Below are 20,959 nucleotides of genomic sequence, written 5' to 3' on the forward strand. Positions count from 1 at the left end.
ACCATTATTGTAATGTGTGGTTGTTTGGTTTACTGCCACCTTGTGGTCAGTCTGACCAGTCTCCTTTGACCTTCTTTATTAACAAAGAATTTTCACCCACAGAGTTGCCACTTGCTGGATTTTTTTTTTGCTTTCTCACCATTCTCTGTAAACTTTAGAATCCCAGGGGATCAGCAGTTCCTGCAATGTTGAAACTTCCCCATCTGGCACCAACAATCATTCCACGGTCATAGTCACTTAGATCACATGTCTTTCCCGTTCGAGGTTTGGTCTGAACAACAACTTGAACCATTTGACTGTGCATGCTTTTATGTATTGAATTGCTACCACATGATTGTCTGATTAGATATCTGCATTAACAAGCAAGTATACTATTGAAGTGGTCACTGATTGGGTGTGTGTGTTGTTCATTTTTTTCCTTAATGTCATTATGTAGGTACCATAATGGGGGTATTTATATAATTGATGTATCCCAATCAGTAGAACATGATCATCCGTGTGCTTTGGAGTTTCTCCGAAAAGACTGTCTCAATGTTAATGGTAGGTCAAAACCACAACTAATCTTGTTATGCTTAGATTTTTCCTTTGATTTGTTGGAGACTGTGATCAATTGTTATGTAATAAATCTATAATATTTAATGTTAAGCACTGAATATTCATAGAGATGTTAAGTAAATCTGTTTGAGCAGGGGGTTTCCAACCTTTTTAATGCGATGGACCCCTACCATTCCATGGATCCCAGGTTGGGAACTCCTGTCCTAGAGTTTTCACAGTAAGGCGAGAGTGCCCTCATATGCTGAAAATATGAACTAAGTTGATACCTGATACAATGCTGGAGACCTAAACTGTTGATCTGCCATCTAATAGTTTCCATAACATTGAAAATATTATGTATTATAATTCCTAATTTCATAGTTATCAATGGTTTATGGGAAATCTTATCACAAGATTATTTTGAGATTTTGGAATGAGATTTGGTCAAAATAATTGTTACTTTAAGCTAATACTCTTCCATTAAAGTAGATTTTTTTATTCACTCATATTTGGGATGTCATTTTAGAATGCATGGCTTGTCTAATTGTTTCATTATTACGAATAAACTCTTCTCCGGCTTCCAGCCGGGTATAGGTATCAATTATAACTGACATTTCAATGACAGACTCTGCCATCTTCTTCAGGGATGTCTAGACTGGTGATATTTATACCTCCATAGTCTGTCCCTCCTGATTGGTTAGCCCTTATTCAATTAGGTTTCTTGCTCTCCCACCTTGTTTACAATCAAATTTCAGTTCTTTCTTAGAGCGAGACCTTCATCTTTGTTAAAATTCTTTTCCTCTGGTTTTACTTCAAATGCTTCCTTTACTAGGTGATCCCAAAAGGCAGTGGTGTGGCATAGTAGTTTTGTGCCATCAGAATCAATGCTGTGGCCATTACAAATGCAGTGCTATGTTCTGTACCGCCGATTTCTCCGAGTAACCCAAACGGCAGCACCTGCTGTGCTCCTTGATGCGGGTTTCCACCATGCATCCCGTCAGGGTGATATGCAGTGCTCTGCATTCACAGGGAATCCTGTAAACAGCAGATGACCTGAGTCCCAGGTCGTCTTTGACCCACATAAGCAATGACCTGAGCTTCCTTACAATTTGTGGATGGTATTAATCCGGTATTTCTTCCAGATCCTGGGTATCCTTCCAGAAACCATGGAAATATAGGGAAGACCAGTGGTAGTGACAGGTTCCTCCTTGTTAGGTTTTCAGGTTTTTCTGTCAGCCTTTTAAGGGGCTGATTGATTTCCTTCACCTTGTAGCCATTCTGTAAGATGGTTGTTTGTTATCGTCTTATTTCCTCAAGGAGACTCCTTAGGTCTGAAGTAGTTCTCGTCTGGTTAGTCAAAGTAGAAAGAACTGCTCTACATTGGGAGGCGTGATGGTGGCTGTTATTGTGAGGTAAAAGTCCATGTGAGTCGGTTTCTGATAAAAGCCCTGTCTGAGGCTACCATCTGGTTTGCTTCGCATTCGAATGTCCAACACCAGGAGGCAACCATTCTTCTCCGTCTCCATTGTAAATTGAATGTTTAGATGTATACTATTTAGATGGTAGTAAAACTGTTGGCGAGTTGGGAGTCCAAGAGGCCACACTATGAAGGTGTCATCAACGTATCTGAGGTAGTTTTCTTTATGGAGAAAGTATGTCAATGTAAGGGGTGTTCAGAAAGGTCAATGGTACCCTTGTTAAACCTCAACAGGGACACCATGTTGAAACTAACCATTACGTCCTCTGGATTCAGCTGAATGTTAGTTGTTGTTTTAATGAAGTGGGTCATAATTGTGATGTGATGCCCACAGCCCCTAACAAAGGGAGACAGCACGGTCGTTAAATGCTTAGTGAGGTAGTAAGTTACAATAGCCTTAGGGGAGAACCCTCCTAGTGTATCTTAGAGAGCTCCTAAGGTCTTGGTGGAATTGATGCCTGAGGTGAAAGTGTCTTACATGTGTTTACTGGCAGTCCAGATTTCTTCAGACAAGTGGAGCTCCCTGTGAATGCAAAACAGTATATATCGGCCAGACAGGATGCACAGTGGAAACCCACATCAAGGGGCACAGGAGGTGTATCCAAAGAAATCGGCAGTAGCAGAACACTGCACTTGCAATGACTAAAGGATTGACTTTGATGGCACGAAACTACTGTCCACACTAATGGCTTTGGAGCCTCCTGGTAAAGGATGTCTTTGAAGTAAAACTAGAGGAAAAGAATTTTAACAAAGACAAAGTTCTCTCTCTAAGTAAGAACTGGATTTGATTGTAAACAAAGTGGGAGAGTGGAAACCTGATTTTATGAGGAGTAACCAGTGAGGAGGATGGACTATGAGGGTATAAATACCACCAGTCTAGACATACCTGGGTATCATCACTGAAGAAGATGGGAGAGTTTGTCCTTGAAACGTCTGTTATAATCGATACCTGTACCCGACTGGAAGCGCGAGAAGAGTATATTCGACATATCTGCCAGGAAAGCAATAGATCCTGTTTCATTATAGCTATTTTTTTATTGTTTTTTTTCTAGAATGTAATTGTGCATACATTATTTTAGTTTAAATTTTGAATAATTAAAAAATGTAACATTCTATATGTATTCAGTGAATACCTAGCTTAATTTTGACTCCTTGGTGTTTTTTTAGTCAAATAGTTTGATGTATTATTAGTATTATGGATGAGTTTCTTCACTTGATACACAGTGGGCATTGCTTATCAAATTTGTAGGAATGAACACATGCAATTTTATACAAATCATCTAAGTTTATAGATTATTGAGGATTTATATTCTTGATTAAACAGTTAACAAAGTTTTTAAAACATTTGCAGGATTCCCATTATTATTATTCAGATCATCAGGAAATTCTTTCAGAATCTGAATCAGAATCAGGTTTATCATTGACATATGTCATAAAATTCATTGTTTTGTAGCAGCAATACAGTGCAATATGTAAAGTTTACTGTAGGTTACAACAAAAAAGTTTTAAAAATAAATAATGCAACAAAGAGAGCATACTAGTGAGGTAGTGTTCAGGGATCATGGACCATTTGGAAATCTGATGGTGGAGGGAAAGAAGCTGTTCCTAAAACATTGAGTGTGCATCGTCAGCTGTACCACCTCCTTTTAGGAGAGGGCATGTCGTGGATGGTGAGGGTCTTTAATGATGGCTGCTGCCTTCATAAAGTATCACCTTTTGAAGATGCCCTTGATGTTGGGGACGCTGGCTGAGTTTATAACCCTCTGCACTTTTAATGATGCCGTGGATTGGCATTTCCCTACTAGACAGTGAAGCAACCAGTGAGAATTCTCTCCATGGTGCATCTATTGAAATCTGCTAGAGTTTTAGGAGACATACATAATCTCAAGCTGTATTTATATATTTTTAAAATATGATAAACTTCATTCTTTATTCTTTGTGGTAGATTTTTTCCGTAAACACAATGTCGCCGTTATGACTGTGCGGGAGCTTTTTGAATTTGTCACAGATCCTTCCATTGCAGAAGATAACCTTGATGCCTACCTTCAAAAGGTAAAACAAACTTATATTTTTCTCCAAGTAGCAGAAGGCATGTCAAGTTTCTGATATTTGGCTTTAATCAGTAGTGTCCTAGTAGCAAGTTTAGTTTATATCCCCTTTCTCTGATGTTTTACTGTTAATTTATATGTTTGCTCCATATGCATTGCCAATTGTTTCATTCACCATAAGAAGTAAATGACATTACTTGACCAGGAGGATTCCATCATATGCTACAAAATTGTTAAAATATTGTTTTTGCTTGATATTTTCTCATATGAAGTATGTCATAGTGTAATTACAGTTGCACACTTCTGGTGGAGCTGTAGCAACTAGCAGTATTAGACTCTACTGCAAATAAGCCCTTATACTTGAGACAATACTACTTTTTGAATCATTGTACTTTGCTGTTTCATTATAACTTTAGAAAAACGTATAAATATAAACCTGAATGACTGTTAAAACTGTGGCTTAATGTCAAAGTCAAATTTGAATTTGTTGTTATGTGCAAGTACATGTCTGCACAAGTACAGTGTAAAATTTGCAGCGGTATCATAGGCATGTAGCACAGAAAGAAGGCAGCATTCAAAAGAAAGCATAAACATTATACTCAATTTTTCAAACGATTCTACAATTATAACAGAAAAAATCCATGTTAATGCAGTGACTTAAGTGCTGTAATGATTCAGTTTGTACCAGTTGGTTCAAGAACTTGAATCTGTTTGCAATAATCCCCAGTTTACTGTACCCGAAGATTACACTAGAACATAACTCGTATTACATTCTTTTGTGTTTTAAAGGCTTAATTTAAAATATAAATCTTAATTTCCAACAAGCTTCCAGGTGGTTTTTATTTGGAGTTTAATACTGCTGAAGATAGATCTTCATTGCAAGAAAAAGTTTGTTAACTCTTTGCAATTACCTAGTTTAATGCATTAATTGCTCAAAATGTAGTCTAATCTTCATCTAAGTCACAATAATAGACAAACACAATCTGCCTAAACTAATAACACAAACAATTGTACTTCTTATCAATACTGAATACACCATTTAAACAATTATAGTCTAGGCTCAAGTAAGTATGCGAACCTCTGGGATAATGCCTTCCACGAAAGGTATTTTGAGTCGGGTGTTCCAATCAATGAGATGAGATTGGAAGTGTGGATTGTAGAGGTGGCCTGCCACAGTCAGGTTACTGACAGAGCTTGTTCTTCTCAAAAAAGATCTGTTTATGTGCACCATGCCTCAATTAAAACAACTTTCAAAGGACCGACCTTCGAAGAATTGTAGAGATCCATAAAGCTGGAAAAGGATACAAAAGCATTTCCAAGGTCCTGACTGTTCATCACTCCACAGTAAGGGAAATTGTGTACAAATAGAAGAAATTCAGTGCTGTTACTACTCTCCCTAGGAGTGGGCGCCCTGCAAAGATCACACTGAGAGCACAAGGTGCATTGCTGAAGGAGGTGAAAAGGAACCCAAGGGTAACGGCAAAAGACCTGCAGAAATTTCTAGAACCTGATAAAGTTTCTGTTCATGTGCCCGCTATAAAAAAAACACTGAACAAGAATGGTGTTCATAGAAGGACATCATGAAGGAAACCACTGCTCTCCAAAAAAAAAATATTGCTGCACTTCTCAAGTTTGCAAAAGACTACTTAGATGTTTTATAATGTGTTACGAACCCCGTAACTGGGTCACTTACCAGCAAAGATAGAGAGGTCCGTTGAAGTCTGATGGTACTATTTTTAACAGTATTTATTAGTAAAAATACACAAAAATAATATCAATGCAAATATACAGATAATATACGTTGTCAATACTAAATCTAAAAGTGCGGGTATAATAATAATCAATAAGAAATAAGCTCTATCGTTGTCTAGGGGATAAATGTATTGTCCGATGGAAATATAAAAGTCACTTAGTTCATGCAGGCTGCAGCCTTGGTTGGAGTCGAGAGAGAGATTCTTAGAAACTTGCCAGCTTTCCTTTTTATGATTTCGATCTGTTGGGAGTTGGTGTGGCCGTTCACTTGTGGCCTCTCCTTTAGCTAAAGCCGTTCTTCCGTGGTGAGGCCGCCAACCCAGGCAAGGGAAGGACGCACACGAGCTGTCGCTATTAAACGCTGTCACGGGATTTCTAGCGTTTCTCCTGGTGCGTCTAAAGGGGTTGTTCCCCAGACCCTCTTTTATCCTCACTCACGGGGTCTCAGATGTCAGTCAGGTTGGGATGATGCAATCCCTCAACCAGCCCACTCTGGTCGTCCCCTGAGGGGTTTCAATGAATAGTACAGTACTCAATACACAATTCCGTCTCCAAGAGACAATAGCTGTTATCAGGGGTTTTTGTTTCGCTGAGGCCAAGACACATTCCAAACATTGAGGATTCTGCGTGTCTCTCTCTCATTTCCTGGATTAATAGCAATCTTGCAATTCTCAAAAAGGAGGGGGCGACTTTCTACCCTTCGGCCTCTCAGAGTTGTGGCACATTCGTAACAAATGCTTCTGGGATAATGTTCTGTGGGGAGTTGAACTTCTTGACAGAAATGCAGACTGACCACAGTGTTTGGATGAAAAAGGGCACTGCACACCAACACCAAAACTTCAACCCAACTGTGAAGCATGGTGGAAGGAGCATCATGGTTTGGGGCTGCTTTGCTGCCTCAGGGCCTGGACAGCTTACAACCATTGAGGGAACAGTGAATTCAAAATTGTATCAAGACACTTTACAGGAGAATGTCAGGATAGCGGTCCATCACCTGAAGCTTAATAGAAGTTGGATGATGCAACAAGACAATGATCTGAAACACAAGAGTAAATCAACAACAGAATGGCTTAAGAAGAAGAAAATTCATCTTTTGGAATGGCCATGTCAGAGTCCAGATTTTAACTCGATTGACCAGAAGAGGACTGGTCATGCAAGGTAATCCAGAAATATTGATGAACCGAAACAGTTTTGTGTGGAGGAATGGTCTAAAATTCCTCCTCACCATTGTTCGAGTTTGATCAACAGCTACAAGAAACATTTGGTGGAGGTTAAAGGAGGTTCTACCAGTTATTAAATACAGGGATTCACATTCTTTTTCCAGCCTGGACTGTGAATGATTAAACAATGTGTTCAATGAAGACATGAAAAGTGCAATTATTTGTGTGTGTTATTAGTTTAGGCAGATTGTATCTGTCTATTTTTGTGATTTGGATGAAGATAGGACCACATTTTATGAGTAATTAATGCAGAAAACAAGGTAATTACAACGGATTCACAAATCTTTTCTTGCAACTGTACATATAGCGTTGGCACTGCTCTAAAATGTATAAGTGGCAAATGAAGAGAAACTGATTTTGGACATTGCTACCTTTTTCCAAAGTGATAGATCTAGTAAAATGATAAAGTCAAGTTATGCTTTGTTTTGATAGCCAAAATGCCCTCATTCTATAAGCTAAAGGGAAACGGGAATGTTCCAGTAGATATTGTGTATAAAAGGATCTGGAAAGATTGTGAAATCATGACTATAGTTAGATTTTTAAATAGCATCGTTGCTATTGTGGCAAGTTAGTTCCTCAAACGCAGTTTAGTTAGTGCTCAGTGAAGCACCTGCATTCTGACCACCAGAAAAAAACAGCTGTCTGTCATGTTAATTTTCCAACCTACTCTGCCTCCTGTGTCGATAAGGCTCAATCTACCCTTGAGAAACACCACATCCTCTTCCATCTAGGCATTGTAGTCTTTAGATTGATTCAAATTTAATAGGTAAGTCACTTTCTCCTTTTGTATCAGAATTAAGCAGTTCTGCTATAAAAGATATCCATCTGTACTATTAAATCAGTTATCTCATTTTACACACTCTGCCTTTCTGCTTGGCATTTCCTTTTGATTTGGGACTCCAAACAGCTTTGCAGCTATTACATGAACTTCTGTTTATTTTCTCTTTCTCTAACTGTTCTCTTTAATCTATCAACCAGTTGGCTCTGTAAACTTTGGAAACACCTTGGCAGCTCTACTTCTCTATAACAGAAGTGCACCCTTTGTTTTATCCATTCTATACCCTTCCTGAGCTGTTACTTCACTTTTCCAGTTCTGATGAAAGATCTTTGATCTGAAATGTTAACTCTGTTTCCCTTTCTGCACGTGCTAACTGACCTGCTCTTTCCAGCAATCTCTGGTCTAATTGTATTTTGAAGGTTGAGCTATTAAGACAAAAATAATTCATTATTTTCCATGTCTCCTCTGTTTATTGACTGTTCTGTCAATTGGAATAGATTCCCCAAACTACTCTATCAAAACTTCCAATCATTCTGAACAGCCCTGTTATGGGTTAACTTTGCTCACTATTTGTAAATATCTGAAACTCCTTGTCATTCTAGTAAAATTTCATTGGCACTTCAAAATTCTTAGTGGTCTTATAAAATGTACAATTCAAGAAATGAAGCAAGAATGATTTATAAAGAATTTTGGGATAGGAAATTTGGTTTTCTACTCTGTTACTCAAAGCGCATATATTTTATTGGTAGTGTCGACTTAATCATTTTATGAATCCTCTGGCCTCCATTTTCCTCAACCTCTTTAAAATTGTATGATTTAGTTTAAGCTGTTGGTATTGCCATTAAAAATGCTCATTCTTCGCAACAGTAAATTTCATGCAACATGCTCTAGGGCAGGAATTCCCAACCTTTTTTATGCTATGGACCAATACCATAGAGGTCTGTGGACCCCAGGTTGGGAACCCCATGTATTTCACCAGGCTGTTTATTTTCCAAAGTCTTTAAGTTATTTGTTAATATTTGTGTATTTTTCCAAATATGATTGATTGAGCTTTTTAGATGCAAACTTTTCTCAGTTTTGAATAGTTTTACTGAACAAAGTGCTACAAAATTATAATTCTATTCTTGGAATATTTAATAAATGAATGAGCAATAAAAGAAATTCCTAGTTTGTTGTGTGTCTAACATTACCAAATGTTTCACCTATGTTTTTAGGCAATGGAATTAGCTGCAAATAGAACAGAGGAGGAAAGATCTAACCAGGATAAAGTAGACGAAGAGGTGTGTATCTTCTGTGGGATATCGATTGTCTATATTTTCACCTTCTACAGATCTTTGAATGTATTTCTGGTGCAGTTTTGCCTAGAACACATTTATCTACCTTGCTCTGCACTTTATGTATTAGTACACTGTTCAGTGTTACTGCCTGAGTGGGCTAATTACATTAAAATAGGGGTGTAGATTAACTTGTGTTGATCACTATCGTCATTATGCTCAACTGCTTTATGAAGCTATAATGGCATTTCAAAGGTTTGTTTATTATCAAGACATGTATCCATATACGACTATGAAATTTGTTTTCTCCAGCTAGCCACAAAACAAAGAACATGAAAGTCATTCAGAGAAAACATCAAACCCACTCCCTCCCAACAAACAAAAAAGAGCAGCATCCCAATCATCAACCCCCATAAGCCCCACTCCCACCCGCATAAAAGGGAACAGGAACATCACCCCCCCCCCCAAAAAAAAAACAACTCCTCCCTGAACAAAAAAAGCTAACAGAACATCAACCTCCAAACTCCTTTTCCTCACACAGCAAAATGGTCAAGGAACAGGTGATTAAAAAACCACAAATCAAAAAAAAACTTGAGTCTGGAAAAGGTCCACAGTCCATAAATGATGTAGTCCAATCCATAAACACAGAACCATGATATCATCCTATGATATCACCAATATTTATCAAAAGAGAGAGACACCACATGAGGGAGAGAGGATTGCCAGCCTGCCACAGCGGGCCATACAGCAATAGGCCACTCCTCCAGTACCAATCAAAAGGAAGGCATTTGTAGTTTACGCAAGTTCGTGTCACCATTGTGAGGGGCTAGTTCAATTTACTGAGCTGTAGAGCAGCTGGATTCTGGTCCATTATGCCCAACGTTAAATTGAGGAGGTTCTGATGAAATAATGACATTCAACTGCATGGTCAATCCCTCCTACATGCTGTCCCATGGAGACCATACTGTAGTCATAGGATCAGCTTTCATATGTACTGTAAAGTTACCCATTTCTACTTCCTGGTGACCTCCCCATCACATTGCTGGTCTAGCATGAGCATTTTCCACAGTTTTCACCAGATGATCTTTAGGAAGACCAAAGTCTTTGTCTTCTGGCCTTGTCAGACACTGCAATAGTGCTGTTAACATAATCCTACTCCCAGGTCACACATCGGCTAAATCAGACCATTCACTAGTTGAGTTACTATCGCCAAATGCTGTCTGATGGAGATACCCTGAGTATCCACCAATGTAAAATCATGCAGATCTTTTCCAATCCAGAGGCAAGCATTTACTGCCTCTAGTTTGCAGCACTGCAGTGCTCTCCTGCCACAACTCATTCTCTTTTCATCATTCTTCACGGATTTCATCACAGCCAAAGTTCTGCTACATGTATAATTTGGTGTGCCAGGTTCCATCCATTTATCATCCTTGCCTTGCTTATAGGTATTGCTAGCATGTCATTTTAAAGAGCATATTTTCATTGTTTGAATTTTTTCTATAATTTGTTCTTCATTGATTTTGTAACCTTTGCTAGAACATACCCTGAACTTGTTTCTGGACCAGCTTGCACATGAAGTTCATACAAAAATCTCATCAAACTTCTAAACACTAGAGATTCTGCAGGTGCTGAAAGTCTTGAACAACACAGTGGTGTAGGAACTCGGCCTCTATGGAGGAGAATGAACGCTTGATGTTTCAGGCTGAGACCCCATCAAACTTCTAGTTGTTTCTGATGAGGTTACTTGGGAAGAATGTTAAACAAAATGCAAGGGAAACTCCTTGCCATTCCTCATTGGGTGAGGGAATATTTGAATTAACTGGTGCATCGATACAACATCTCACTTAAATTTCATTTCACAGCATTCCTGTGGTTCAATGGTTCTTCAGGTTCTTGGCTGGGCATTGATCCTGCAAACTTCTGACTCAGAAATGAGGGTGCAGTTTTGCATCCATACTGTTACTGTGCATGTATTGTTTAAAGTTAAACAGTGAGAAACAATTATTGCATATTTTATATTGCATACAAAGTGATAAAAATATTGCTGTTTTGTATTTTCATTTATATTGTCCATTAAATGTTCTTCCTAACAATTAAAAAAAATTTAGTAGATTGGGAAAGATAGAAGTACAGGTTGACCTTCACTAATCCGACTACCTGTAATCCATTCTTTTGATAATCCAGCACTGATTTCAAATTTTCCGTGCAACTGCAATTTCAAATTCCCCGGGCCACCATACCAATCTGCTGCACATTATTCTCGTTGTGCTAGATCTGTTGTTCATGTGTTGGCGTGCTCTTGTAAGCACAGACAGGCGATTCCTGCTTGTTTTCCTGCATTTATTAATATCATTTGGGTGAGGCGCGGCTGCCCGGCACCTGCCCGTCTCACCCGCCAGCAGTAGGGGAGCTGGCATGCATTGAGTCGGTCTGCCTTCTTGTCCACCTGCTGGCAGTCTCACACTGCCCTCTGGCGTCGCCTGGCTGGCGCTCCGTTCTCTTCTACCGACTACCTCAGATCAGATGTGGCCACCTGCTGAATTTAAGCATATTACTAAGCGGAGGAAAAGAAACTAACAAGGATTCCCTCAGTAATTGCAAGTGAAGAGGGAAGAGCCCAGTGCCGAATCCCCGACCGTCTGGCAGTTGTATGAAATGTGGCGTATAGAAGACCTCCTTTCTCCGACTTCTGCTGTACACCCAGATGTGCTTCCACCATCATCAACGGTTTTTGAAGAAACTGTTGACCAGTTTCAGCACCAGTTCCTGATGCTTCACTCATTTTTCAAGATGAAGATGTTGATGATCCTGACAACCCCACACTTGCAGACATGTAACTTTGCCTGAAGGTATATTAAACGTCTCACTTTAGAAGCAGAAGTGCTCAACTGTTCTGTATAAGTTAATTCCTATACATTTACCTGTACCCTTTATTTTATCTGTCCCTGTACAGTATATTACTTTATTAAAATTTCACTTGCTACTTATTTAATATTTCTGTTTCATTATTATCTAACTTGTACTGATTTACATGATATTTTAAAGGTACGATGAGACGGTTAGCTATTGTTTAATGTGATCCCTCTGTAATTCGACACTTTCACTAATCCGGCACTGCTCAGGTCCCAGAGGTGCCAGATTATAGAAGGTTGACCTGTATTAACTGAAGGCAAGAAATTTAATAATCCTTTACCCTAGTTGGTTCTATACCTTTAAACACATGATTAAGTTGGTTTCATATATACTGCTTTCTGTGTAGGTGTTTAAAAAGGCCTACATTCCCAGGACGCTGAATGAAGTGAAGCATTATGAACGAGATGTTGACATTATGACCAAGTCCAAGGAGGAGAATATCTTACATAAACAGCATGACAATGTAAGTGGTTGTGCTCGTGATGAGCTTTAGAAAAAAAGGAAGTATGTTTTATATGAAGATATTTACTGCTTATTAAAATAATGAATCCACAGAAAGGCATTAGGTTTCATCCTTGGGTATTTGTGGAAATCCACCCAATTTTTTTAATATATATAATTTCTCCTCCAAAGTAACTATTTCTTAAGTTAAAGTTTATAGTTCAGCTAAAGCACTGAAACTGCTTAACTGTGAATGTCAATACACTGGCCTAAATTTTGACGAAAGAATGACAAAGCAATCCAAATTCACAACTATTACTGCATATATCCAACAGTCTAGTATATGCATCTCTGCAGGTAAAGGCAGAAGTGCACAAGTTTCTGTGAGGAACCCCTGGCTGTTTTACATTGAAGATTTTTGCGGATTTCACTGAACCAATAGTGAGTGAGTGTGTGTGTATATATTTCCTATATTTTGTGAGCTGAATATATATATCAGTGCTTGGCTCGCTGTCTACTAAGCAGCACTGATGTTGTCCTCTGTTTATTTCAGAGACATGGATAGATAGCCTTTAGTAGACACCTCGTAGCACTGGAGACTTCACCATTGTGATCCACGATAGCCAACAAATCCATGTTAAAATGGGCAAGAGTAATGTCATTTCCTTCTCCCAGGCTGTTATCCTCATCATTGACACTCTGATCATGCTTTACCAGCTGTGGTGAGCAAGCTACATCTGCTACACCGGACTCTCAATACAAGCACTGTCACAGAAAGAGTTTGACATGAGCACAAAGAAATTAATTTCTTAACATCTCTGGGGGGATAAAAATGTACACCCTCCAGACCAATACTAATTCCTTGCCTTTACTACTCAAAGCGGGGAAGCAGCAGTTGGGAAGACCCTGAGAAGCTGTTGTTTCCACCATGGCAGCTCAGGTTCAAAGGTTCATTTTATTATTAGAGTATTACACAGAATACAACTCTGAGATTCATCCCCTCCCCCCCCCCCCACCACCACCCTAATCCTCCCTCGCACAAAAAACTAACAGATGGCCCACCCGGACATGGCAGCTCAAACTCAGTCCTTCAGTGGAGCCTTCAACTGCCGAGACGTGGCTTTCCAACTTCCAGTCCCATGGGGGGAGGGGGAGGTGCGATCTCAAGCCTGATGGGGCCTCTCATGTCAGATTGAGAGGTTACTTGCAATAAGTTAAAGGAGTACACAACCCAACTAATTGCACACCCCACATATCTCAACCAGATGACAGATGAACAGCACCTTAGAGCCGACAAAAATGAGCTGGAAACAGATTATCCTTGACCCGGGGGACTACTGAAGAAAAACAAAAGAACCAATTGTGCATATTATAAAATCAATTAATCTCTTTCAGATGTTGTGGATCTATTGAGATTCTTAATATTTTTAGAAAATACCACAGGTAGAAGTATGTTCAGTGTGATTAATTCCAGTTTTTGTAAATATGCCTTCAAACAGCATGTGTTTTACATTTGTTTTAAAACAATTTACTTTAGGACACTATGATTTATGATTTTGCTTAGATTCTGTACCAGACTGTAACAGGAATGAAGAAGGACTTGACAGGTGTACAACAGGTAAGATTTGTTTCTGGCAAATGAGTTTGGATGTAAGGATTCTTTAATTCCTGGTCTATGGGGTACCCAGAATCTTGTCTAAATTGCAAAGGAAGTTTGAGAAAAGCGGCCATTTTGTGTGTTCTTACCAAGTACATTTTCAAGATTTAAATGTCAGAATTGATGTGGGCAAACTTCATTTTGCTGCAGGGTTTTAATGGTATGTTTCTTTTTTAAAAAAATATGCAGTTTGAGGAAAAAGGGAGATGAAACGAATGCCTTGAGAAGGGGTTTTTGTCTACTTTCTTGGAAGACTACATTTAACAGGGTTCAGCCAGAGATATGATATCTAAGAAATGTACTGAATGGGTGAACTGAGAGCAAACAAAGAGTGATGGACTTAAGATGTCATGTTTCCCATTTTGTTTCGGTATTTGAGTAATACTTCAACACATTCTATTGAATTTGTTGGTGATTAGTGATTTACACTTTGTAAATTATTGCGTTAACTTTGGATGGTAGATTGTCTTAATCCAAACCTTGGATTTCATTTTAATTTGTTGTTTCAGGTACCTGCTCTTCTCGAGAGTTCAGAAGAAAGTGATGAACAATCTAATTCTGATGATGATGACTCTAAATCAGAGCTCAATCCTGAAGAAGAAGAAAAGACTCCTTCAAAAAAGCATATCGAGGAAGATGAAACTAACAAAAAGGTGAGCTTACGTAGTCAACAATATTCCCTAACTTCTTAGCAACCTGAGTGGGAACTTAGATTTTTGGTTTTCCTGACAGCCTGTATTATGATATGGTCATGGTACCCATACAGAATGGTGCAATGTAGTAATTGGAAACCTTGAACTGTTATTTATTGTTAATACTACACAAGCGCAGGTGGACTTCAAGCACATATAGAAACAGGGTCTTAGTGCAAGGATGAATGGAGAGAGACTAGGTACTGAAGGAGGTATATAATACAGTTGTATACAAGGAGATGTATATTGTAATTTTTGATAGGAATGTAAAGTGGATTCTGCCAAAGTATTGCTTTCGTCCAAAACTGGTGGTATTATACTAGATTGGGAGGGGGAGGTGATGGGTCAGTTACCAGGGACAGCTGGCTGAAATGAGGTTGCATCATACCGACTGATGGATCTGATTACTTCCCTTTAGCTGTAACCAGAGACCAGTCTTCTTGGTTTTGGAATAATCGATCACCACTAAACAATGCCGCTCAAAAATTTAACCTGATTAAAAGAAAAATGTACTTGGAGCAGTGATGAGCATTATATCATTTAGCAGTGAATTAAATTCATGCATTTATTGCTTCCATTGGTGTAGTTGTAAGTTACATTAATTGCACCAGTGAGTTAATGCAAATGTGAGTTGATGCAAAATTAACAAACTGTAGGATAATGAGAAGTTAATATTGAGTCATTGATGCATTTCATGTTTCTGAACAATGCTGTTTCTTTTTTCCACAGGATAGGAAAAGATTAGTTAAAGAAGCCCAGCGAGAAAAACGGAAAAACAAAGTGCCTAAACATGTCAAAAAAAGAAAAGAAAAGGTTGCTAAAATGAAGAAAGGGAGAGCTTAAAAGTTTGAATGACTTTGTTTTACATCAACTGGTGTATGTTGATTGGCGGTCGTCACAAGTTTACAAGATGAAGAGTTCCATTTTCTAACTTGGTTCATCTGTCCAGTGAGGTCTGAAACTTCCATGTTCCAGTGCCTATTATTTCTCAGATCACTTCTATTTCTTCTTTCAAGTCCTAGTCTCTTTCTATCACTTCAGTCCTCATGTAAATAAGTAAAGATGGGTGTTCTGTTGTTATCCGAAAGTTATCTTTACTAATTATGAACGCTGCTGCATAAATTATTTTCCCAGTGTAAAATAATAAATAATCTTAACATGAATGAAAGATTTATTAAATATTATTCAAGACTTTAGTGAATATGTACCACATCCTGTCATGTAGATTAAAGGAATTCAAATTTTGGAAATGTTACTGAAGCCACCGGTAAGAAATTATTAAGAAATCTGTGACTTTAATGTTTTAGAAACATATTCAAATTTAGAATAACTTAAAGAAAAACAAAACTGAATTTAGGAAACAGATTAGGTGCATTATTGTAGAAGCATTACAGCTATTAGTCTAATCAGTTCGTCAGGATTTGGTAGATTCAAATTGACAGAATTTTCTAAACCACAGCACAAGTTGAACATGTTTCAGAGAGCTTAGATCAGAATTGTAATTGTCTTACGTTATGATATTACAACAAAGTAGTTAAGAGTTATTAGCCAATATTACATTTACTTTAGAATAATCTAATTCTAATATGATGTTACCAAAGTAAGTCTTTCCTAACCACTGGCATCACCTACCTTGGTGAGAGTAGCGAACATACTGCAGAGTGTGTGTTCAATTATGTATAGATCTTCAACGTTTCTGAAGAATCTTGTATAGACCATAACACATGGGAGCAGAATTAGGCCATTCAGCCCATCCATCTGCTCCATAAAGGCATGCAAGTGATTCTTACTTGAATTCTAAAATGATGATAGACTTCAGGGAGGATAAGCCAGGAGAATGTACACCTGACCTAATTGAAGGATTAGCAGTGGGAAAGGTGAGCAGCTTAAGATTCCTTGGTTTCAACATCATGGACTAAACCTTGGGCCAAACACAGTGATGCAATCACAAAGAAGGGACTCCAGCCTTTATTTGGACCTACAAATTTATACAATGGAAGGCATTCTGACTGATGATGCACAGGATCTAAAGAGGCTGCAGAGGGCTGTGGAGTCTGCTCGCTCCATCACAGGCACAAGCCTCCTCACCATCAAGGACATCTTCAAAAGTTGGTGCTCGAGAACATGGCAAACATCATTAAGGACAGTTACAATCTGAAGCATACCCTCTTCTCAATATTCCCATTGGGGAGGAGATGAGGAGTCCAAAAAGACACTCAACATTTTAGGAACAGCTTGTCAGCCATCAGATTTGATTAGTCCATAAATGCGATCTTGTTATTCCTCATTTGCACTACGTTTCTCTCTATAACTTGGAGTAGTTTGTATCTTTCACTGTACTGCTGCTGGAAGTCAAATTTCAGAACATACGAGGGGTGATTGATGAGTTCATGGCCTAAGGTAAAAGGAGTCAATTTTAGAAAACCCAGCACATTTATTTTTCACCCTCCCCTCATGTTGCCACCATGTCCTCGTGGACCTCCTTAGGTGATAAGCCCTTGAGACCGAGGTAGTGGATGACTGCATGAAGGCTGATGTCCATTTTCTCAGATGGTGCTTACTTACAATTTTCAATTATCTGAAACAGAAATACCACAAGAGTTATTAACTTCAAACTTTCTGCATAATCACTCAGAGTTGAACTGCATGTGCATGTAATGAGAGCTGTATAACTTTCTGCTTCTACTCTAGGCCACGAACTTATCAATCACCCCTGCTGTGAACCACTTCCTGGAAGTCCAAGATGCCGACTTATACAAAGAAGGGATCCGTATGCTCCACGACTGCTGGACTAAGTGTGTAAATGTAGGAGGGGACTATGTTGACTATGTCCTACCTTAGGCCACAAACCTATCAATCACCCCTCGTATGTCAATAATAATAAACCTGATTCTACAGGTTGAATAGGTTCTCTTGCATTTTATATGCACTGAAAATGCATTCAAGCTTTATTTCAACAGTAAGCCATACTTGTGTAAAGTAACTATAATCATTCTGTTGTTTAAATATGAGATTATTTTCAACTCTTACTCATCCTTTAAATTTCTGGCTGAAGTACTAAATAAAAAAAAAATGAGGGACAATGATGTAATCTAGCCTTCAGATAGTATAAGCTTTTTTACTGGTTTTTACTGATAATCTTTTAAACTTGTTAAATTAGTTTAATGACTCACTCTTTGTGAAGGCAACTGCTATTGGTTGCTTTTGTAGTGGTGGTTGCTATGGCAACCATGTAGAACAATATTACCATAAAGTTAGTTCCAGGCATTCATTTTTCAGAATATAGTTGATCTGCATACCATATCTCAAAAATAGTTGTTCAAACCTTGATGGTGTTTAAAGCCATTATAAGTAAGGCTGATCCATCACGCATAGCAATTACAATAGAGAAACAGAATTATATGAGTTTCTTTTGCAAAATGACCCAAGGTACCTGTTAGACTACTAGCTATCTTGTTTTAAGTCCTCCTCTGGCCTCTTATAGTGTACATAGAAACATTCTGTATGTCTGCCCTATCAAATCCTTTCTGGTCATCCCTCAGACTTCTTTTTGAGAGAAAAGAGCCAAAATCATTTCATTAGTACTGTATAACTTTTCAATTTTAGCAATGTAATAGTAAATCTTCTTTGCACATTCTCCAAAAGCTCTATATTACTATTCCACGCATACGATCTGGAAGACTCCAGTCTATAAGGCTGAAATATGTCAAACTGTAACCTTTCATTTCAGGACAAGGCCCCACTACCACACTGAATGCAGAAGAACATATTTAACTTCAACCTACCTTTGGCACTTCATTACCATCGCCCAGTACTTCACCATCAATGACCTGAGGGGTTCACTGGTGATCAATTGATATGGCTACATAAATACTGCAGCAGTCTCATGACAGCCCGAAAGTTTTTCACCATCTACAGGACACAAGTCAGGACTTTAATGAAATACTCTCCACTTGCCTGGATTGAGTGTTGCTTTGACAATGAAAGCAATGTTTAAGCAGCATATACACTGAATGCCAAAAGTACTGTCTTTGGGGCATCGGGGTGAGGTTTTAAAATGTCACATTTACCCTCACAGGAGTACAAAATGCAGAATACAAAATAATTTTTGAATATTGATAGGGAGTACCATGGGCAGGCAAATGTGTGGTTTAAATTGGCATCCTGGTCAGCACAAACGTGAGCTGAAGGACCAGACCCTATGCTCTGCTGTACTGGTCTATGTTAATTCTTTCTATTTCTCAATTGTACATTATTTTGTGGATTACAGTATCAACTATACTTCCAAAGTACTCCATTGTCCATAAAAGCTTTGAGTTATTCAAAGTCTATGAAAGGTGCGATGTAAATAGGCCTTTACTCCAAGAATGATTGAACCAAAATTCTATATGGGTTTGATACAACTTTTACACTTTACAATTTTTAGAAAAGGACCCCTGTTTTTGATGGATTAACCCATTTCATTCTCTTCAGTAACTTGAAGATCCTCCCTCTCTTCTGTTTAATTTCACATTCAGACTTTAAGTTCCCCTAATTTGCTCAATGAAAATCCAGCATGGTACCGTTATACTTAGCTATCACTTTTTCCAATTTGGTTCAAATATGTTTGCTCTTTCCCCAAAATCAAAGTATTCTGTTATTTAAATTCTTTGGATAAGCTCTCATATATTTAAATACTGGCCCAGATAGTCTTTGGGCTGCTCTCTCTGCAGCACTACGGCTGTGAGACTGCCCCCGGCTGCTGTGCTTTGTGTCTGCGAACTTTGCAGCAACTTTCCCCAATAATATGCTGAACTGAATACTGGGGCTTTGGACCTACTCGGAGCTGCTCCGGGGATTTGGATCTAAGGACTCAATTTGGTTTGGAATGCTGTTGTTGCTGGCTTCTTTTGTTCACATGATTCTTTTGGGTTTCTTGCTTTGCAACTGTCCATTAAACAAACGGATATCAAGGTTTTATAATTTAAACATTCGTTGGTAATAAATGTTCTTTGAATATTTTGTATATTAACATAAAACAATGTTGAACTGATGTCATTAATGCCTTCAGCGTGTTTTCCAAATGCTTTTTAGATAACTCATGTCTTGCGATGTGTATTGCCCATGTAGGGAACTTGAGCAGCCAATCTACACACAATGAGTTCTTACAAATAAATGAGATAACTGATCAAAAAACAGTTCTTCAAAAGATATTGGTTGTAGGCCAAATATTGGTTAAGGATCCAGGGAGGCTCCATCTCTTTGTTCTAATAATTGCACCAAGTTTTTATGCCCTCTTTAGGGTAAATTGGACCACATTTTAACCCCTCATTCAAAGAAAGTGTCCTTAACATTCAATCTAATCCACTGTCTTGATTGTGTGCTGAGGCCCTCAAAGTGGCGCAGAACCAACAGTTTTCTAACGCAGAGGCAATAATTCCAACAAAACCAAGGAAGTCCTTTAATTGGGGGGGCGGGGGCTTAGACAATCACTTGTAAGATCAAGAATGACTTCCTGCCTTTCAGGTTTGTTGCAAGTTTGCAGCTGGAGGAAATAGTTGAGGTAGGTGCAATTACAAACTACAAAAGACATTTGGACAGGTACATAGATAGGAAAGGTTCAGAGAGAGATGGGCAAAATGCAGGCAAGTGGACTAATTCAAGTTGGCACCTTGGTTGCACAGATGCATTGGACCAAAGGACCTTTTACTGTGCTGGGTAATTATTCTATGACCACTTCACCATGCACCTATGCTCCATCCACTGTGCCAGCCAAGATTTCCTGATGGCCAGCCATTTTAATTCTACTTCTCATTCCTATATTGACGTGTTTATCCACAAAATTCTCCACTGCCAAGTCAAGGCTACACAATTTAGAGGAACAGCACCTCATATGGTGTCTGGTGGCATGAACATCAAATTCTGCAACTTCTAGTGACTGCTCTCCCTCCTTCCTACCTCTTCTCCTTCTGATCCAACTAACCCCCTTCACCCCATCTCTATCCTTCCCGCATCCTCTCCACTGCCCATCACCCACCCACTCCCTCCCCTAACCATCCCCCCCAACAACTCAGTCCTTTTATTCTGTTCCACCTTCCCCTCCTCTCAGCTTCCATCTATCAACTTCCAGCAGCTGACTTCATTTCCACTTCCCCCCCAACTGCTCGTCACCTGCAAAATCTGGCTCCACCCCT

The 20,959-nt window shown here is 38.7% G+C and overlaps 1 protein-coding gene across 2 annotated transcripts in view; it reads left to right on the plus strand.

Moving 5' to 3' along the window:
* The window catches only part of riok1 (RIO kinase 1 (yeast)), a 51,137-nt gene extending 35,181 nt beyond the window's left edge, over positions 1 to 15,956 (plus strand). For both annotated transcript variants that reach the window (XM_059972178.1, XM_059972172.1), the window contains exons 11-17: positions 437 to 540; positions 3,957 to 4,063; positions 9,024 to 9,089; positions 12,343 to 12,459; positions 14,002 to 14,055; positions 14,604 to 14,747; positions 15,516 to 15,956. In XM_059972178.1, the coding sequence (XP_059828161.1) occupies positions 437 to 540; positions 3,957 to 4,063; positions 9,024 to 9,089; positions 12,343 to 12,459; positions 14,002 to 14,055; positions 14,604 to 14,747; positions 15,516 to 15,629 (706 nt within the window). In that variant the 3' untranslated portion in view covers positions 15,630 to 15,956. The remainder of the gene's footprint in view (positions 1 to 436; positions 541 to 3,956; positions 4,064 to 9,023; positions 9,090 to 12,342; positions 12,460 to 14,001; positions 14,056 to 14,603; positions 14,748 to 15,515) is intronic.
* The last annotated feature ends 5,003 nt before the right edge of the window (positions 15,957 to 20,959 follow it).

This window comes from Hypanus sabinus, chromosome 1, assembly GCF_030144855.1.
Source record: "Hypanus sabinus isolate sHypSab1 chromosome 1, sHypSab1.hap1, whole genome shotgun sequence".
Classification (NCBI taxonomy): domain Eukaryota; kingdom Metazoa; phylum Chordata; class Chondrichthyes; order Myliobatiformes; family Dasyatidae; genus Hypanus; species Hypanus sabinus.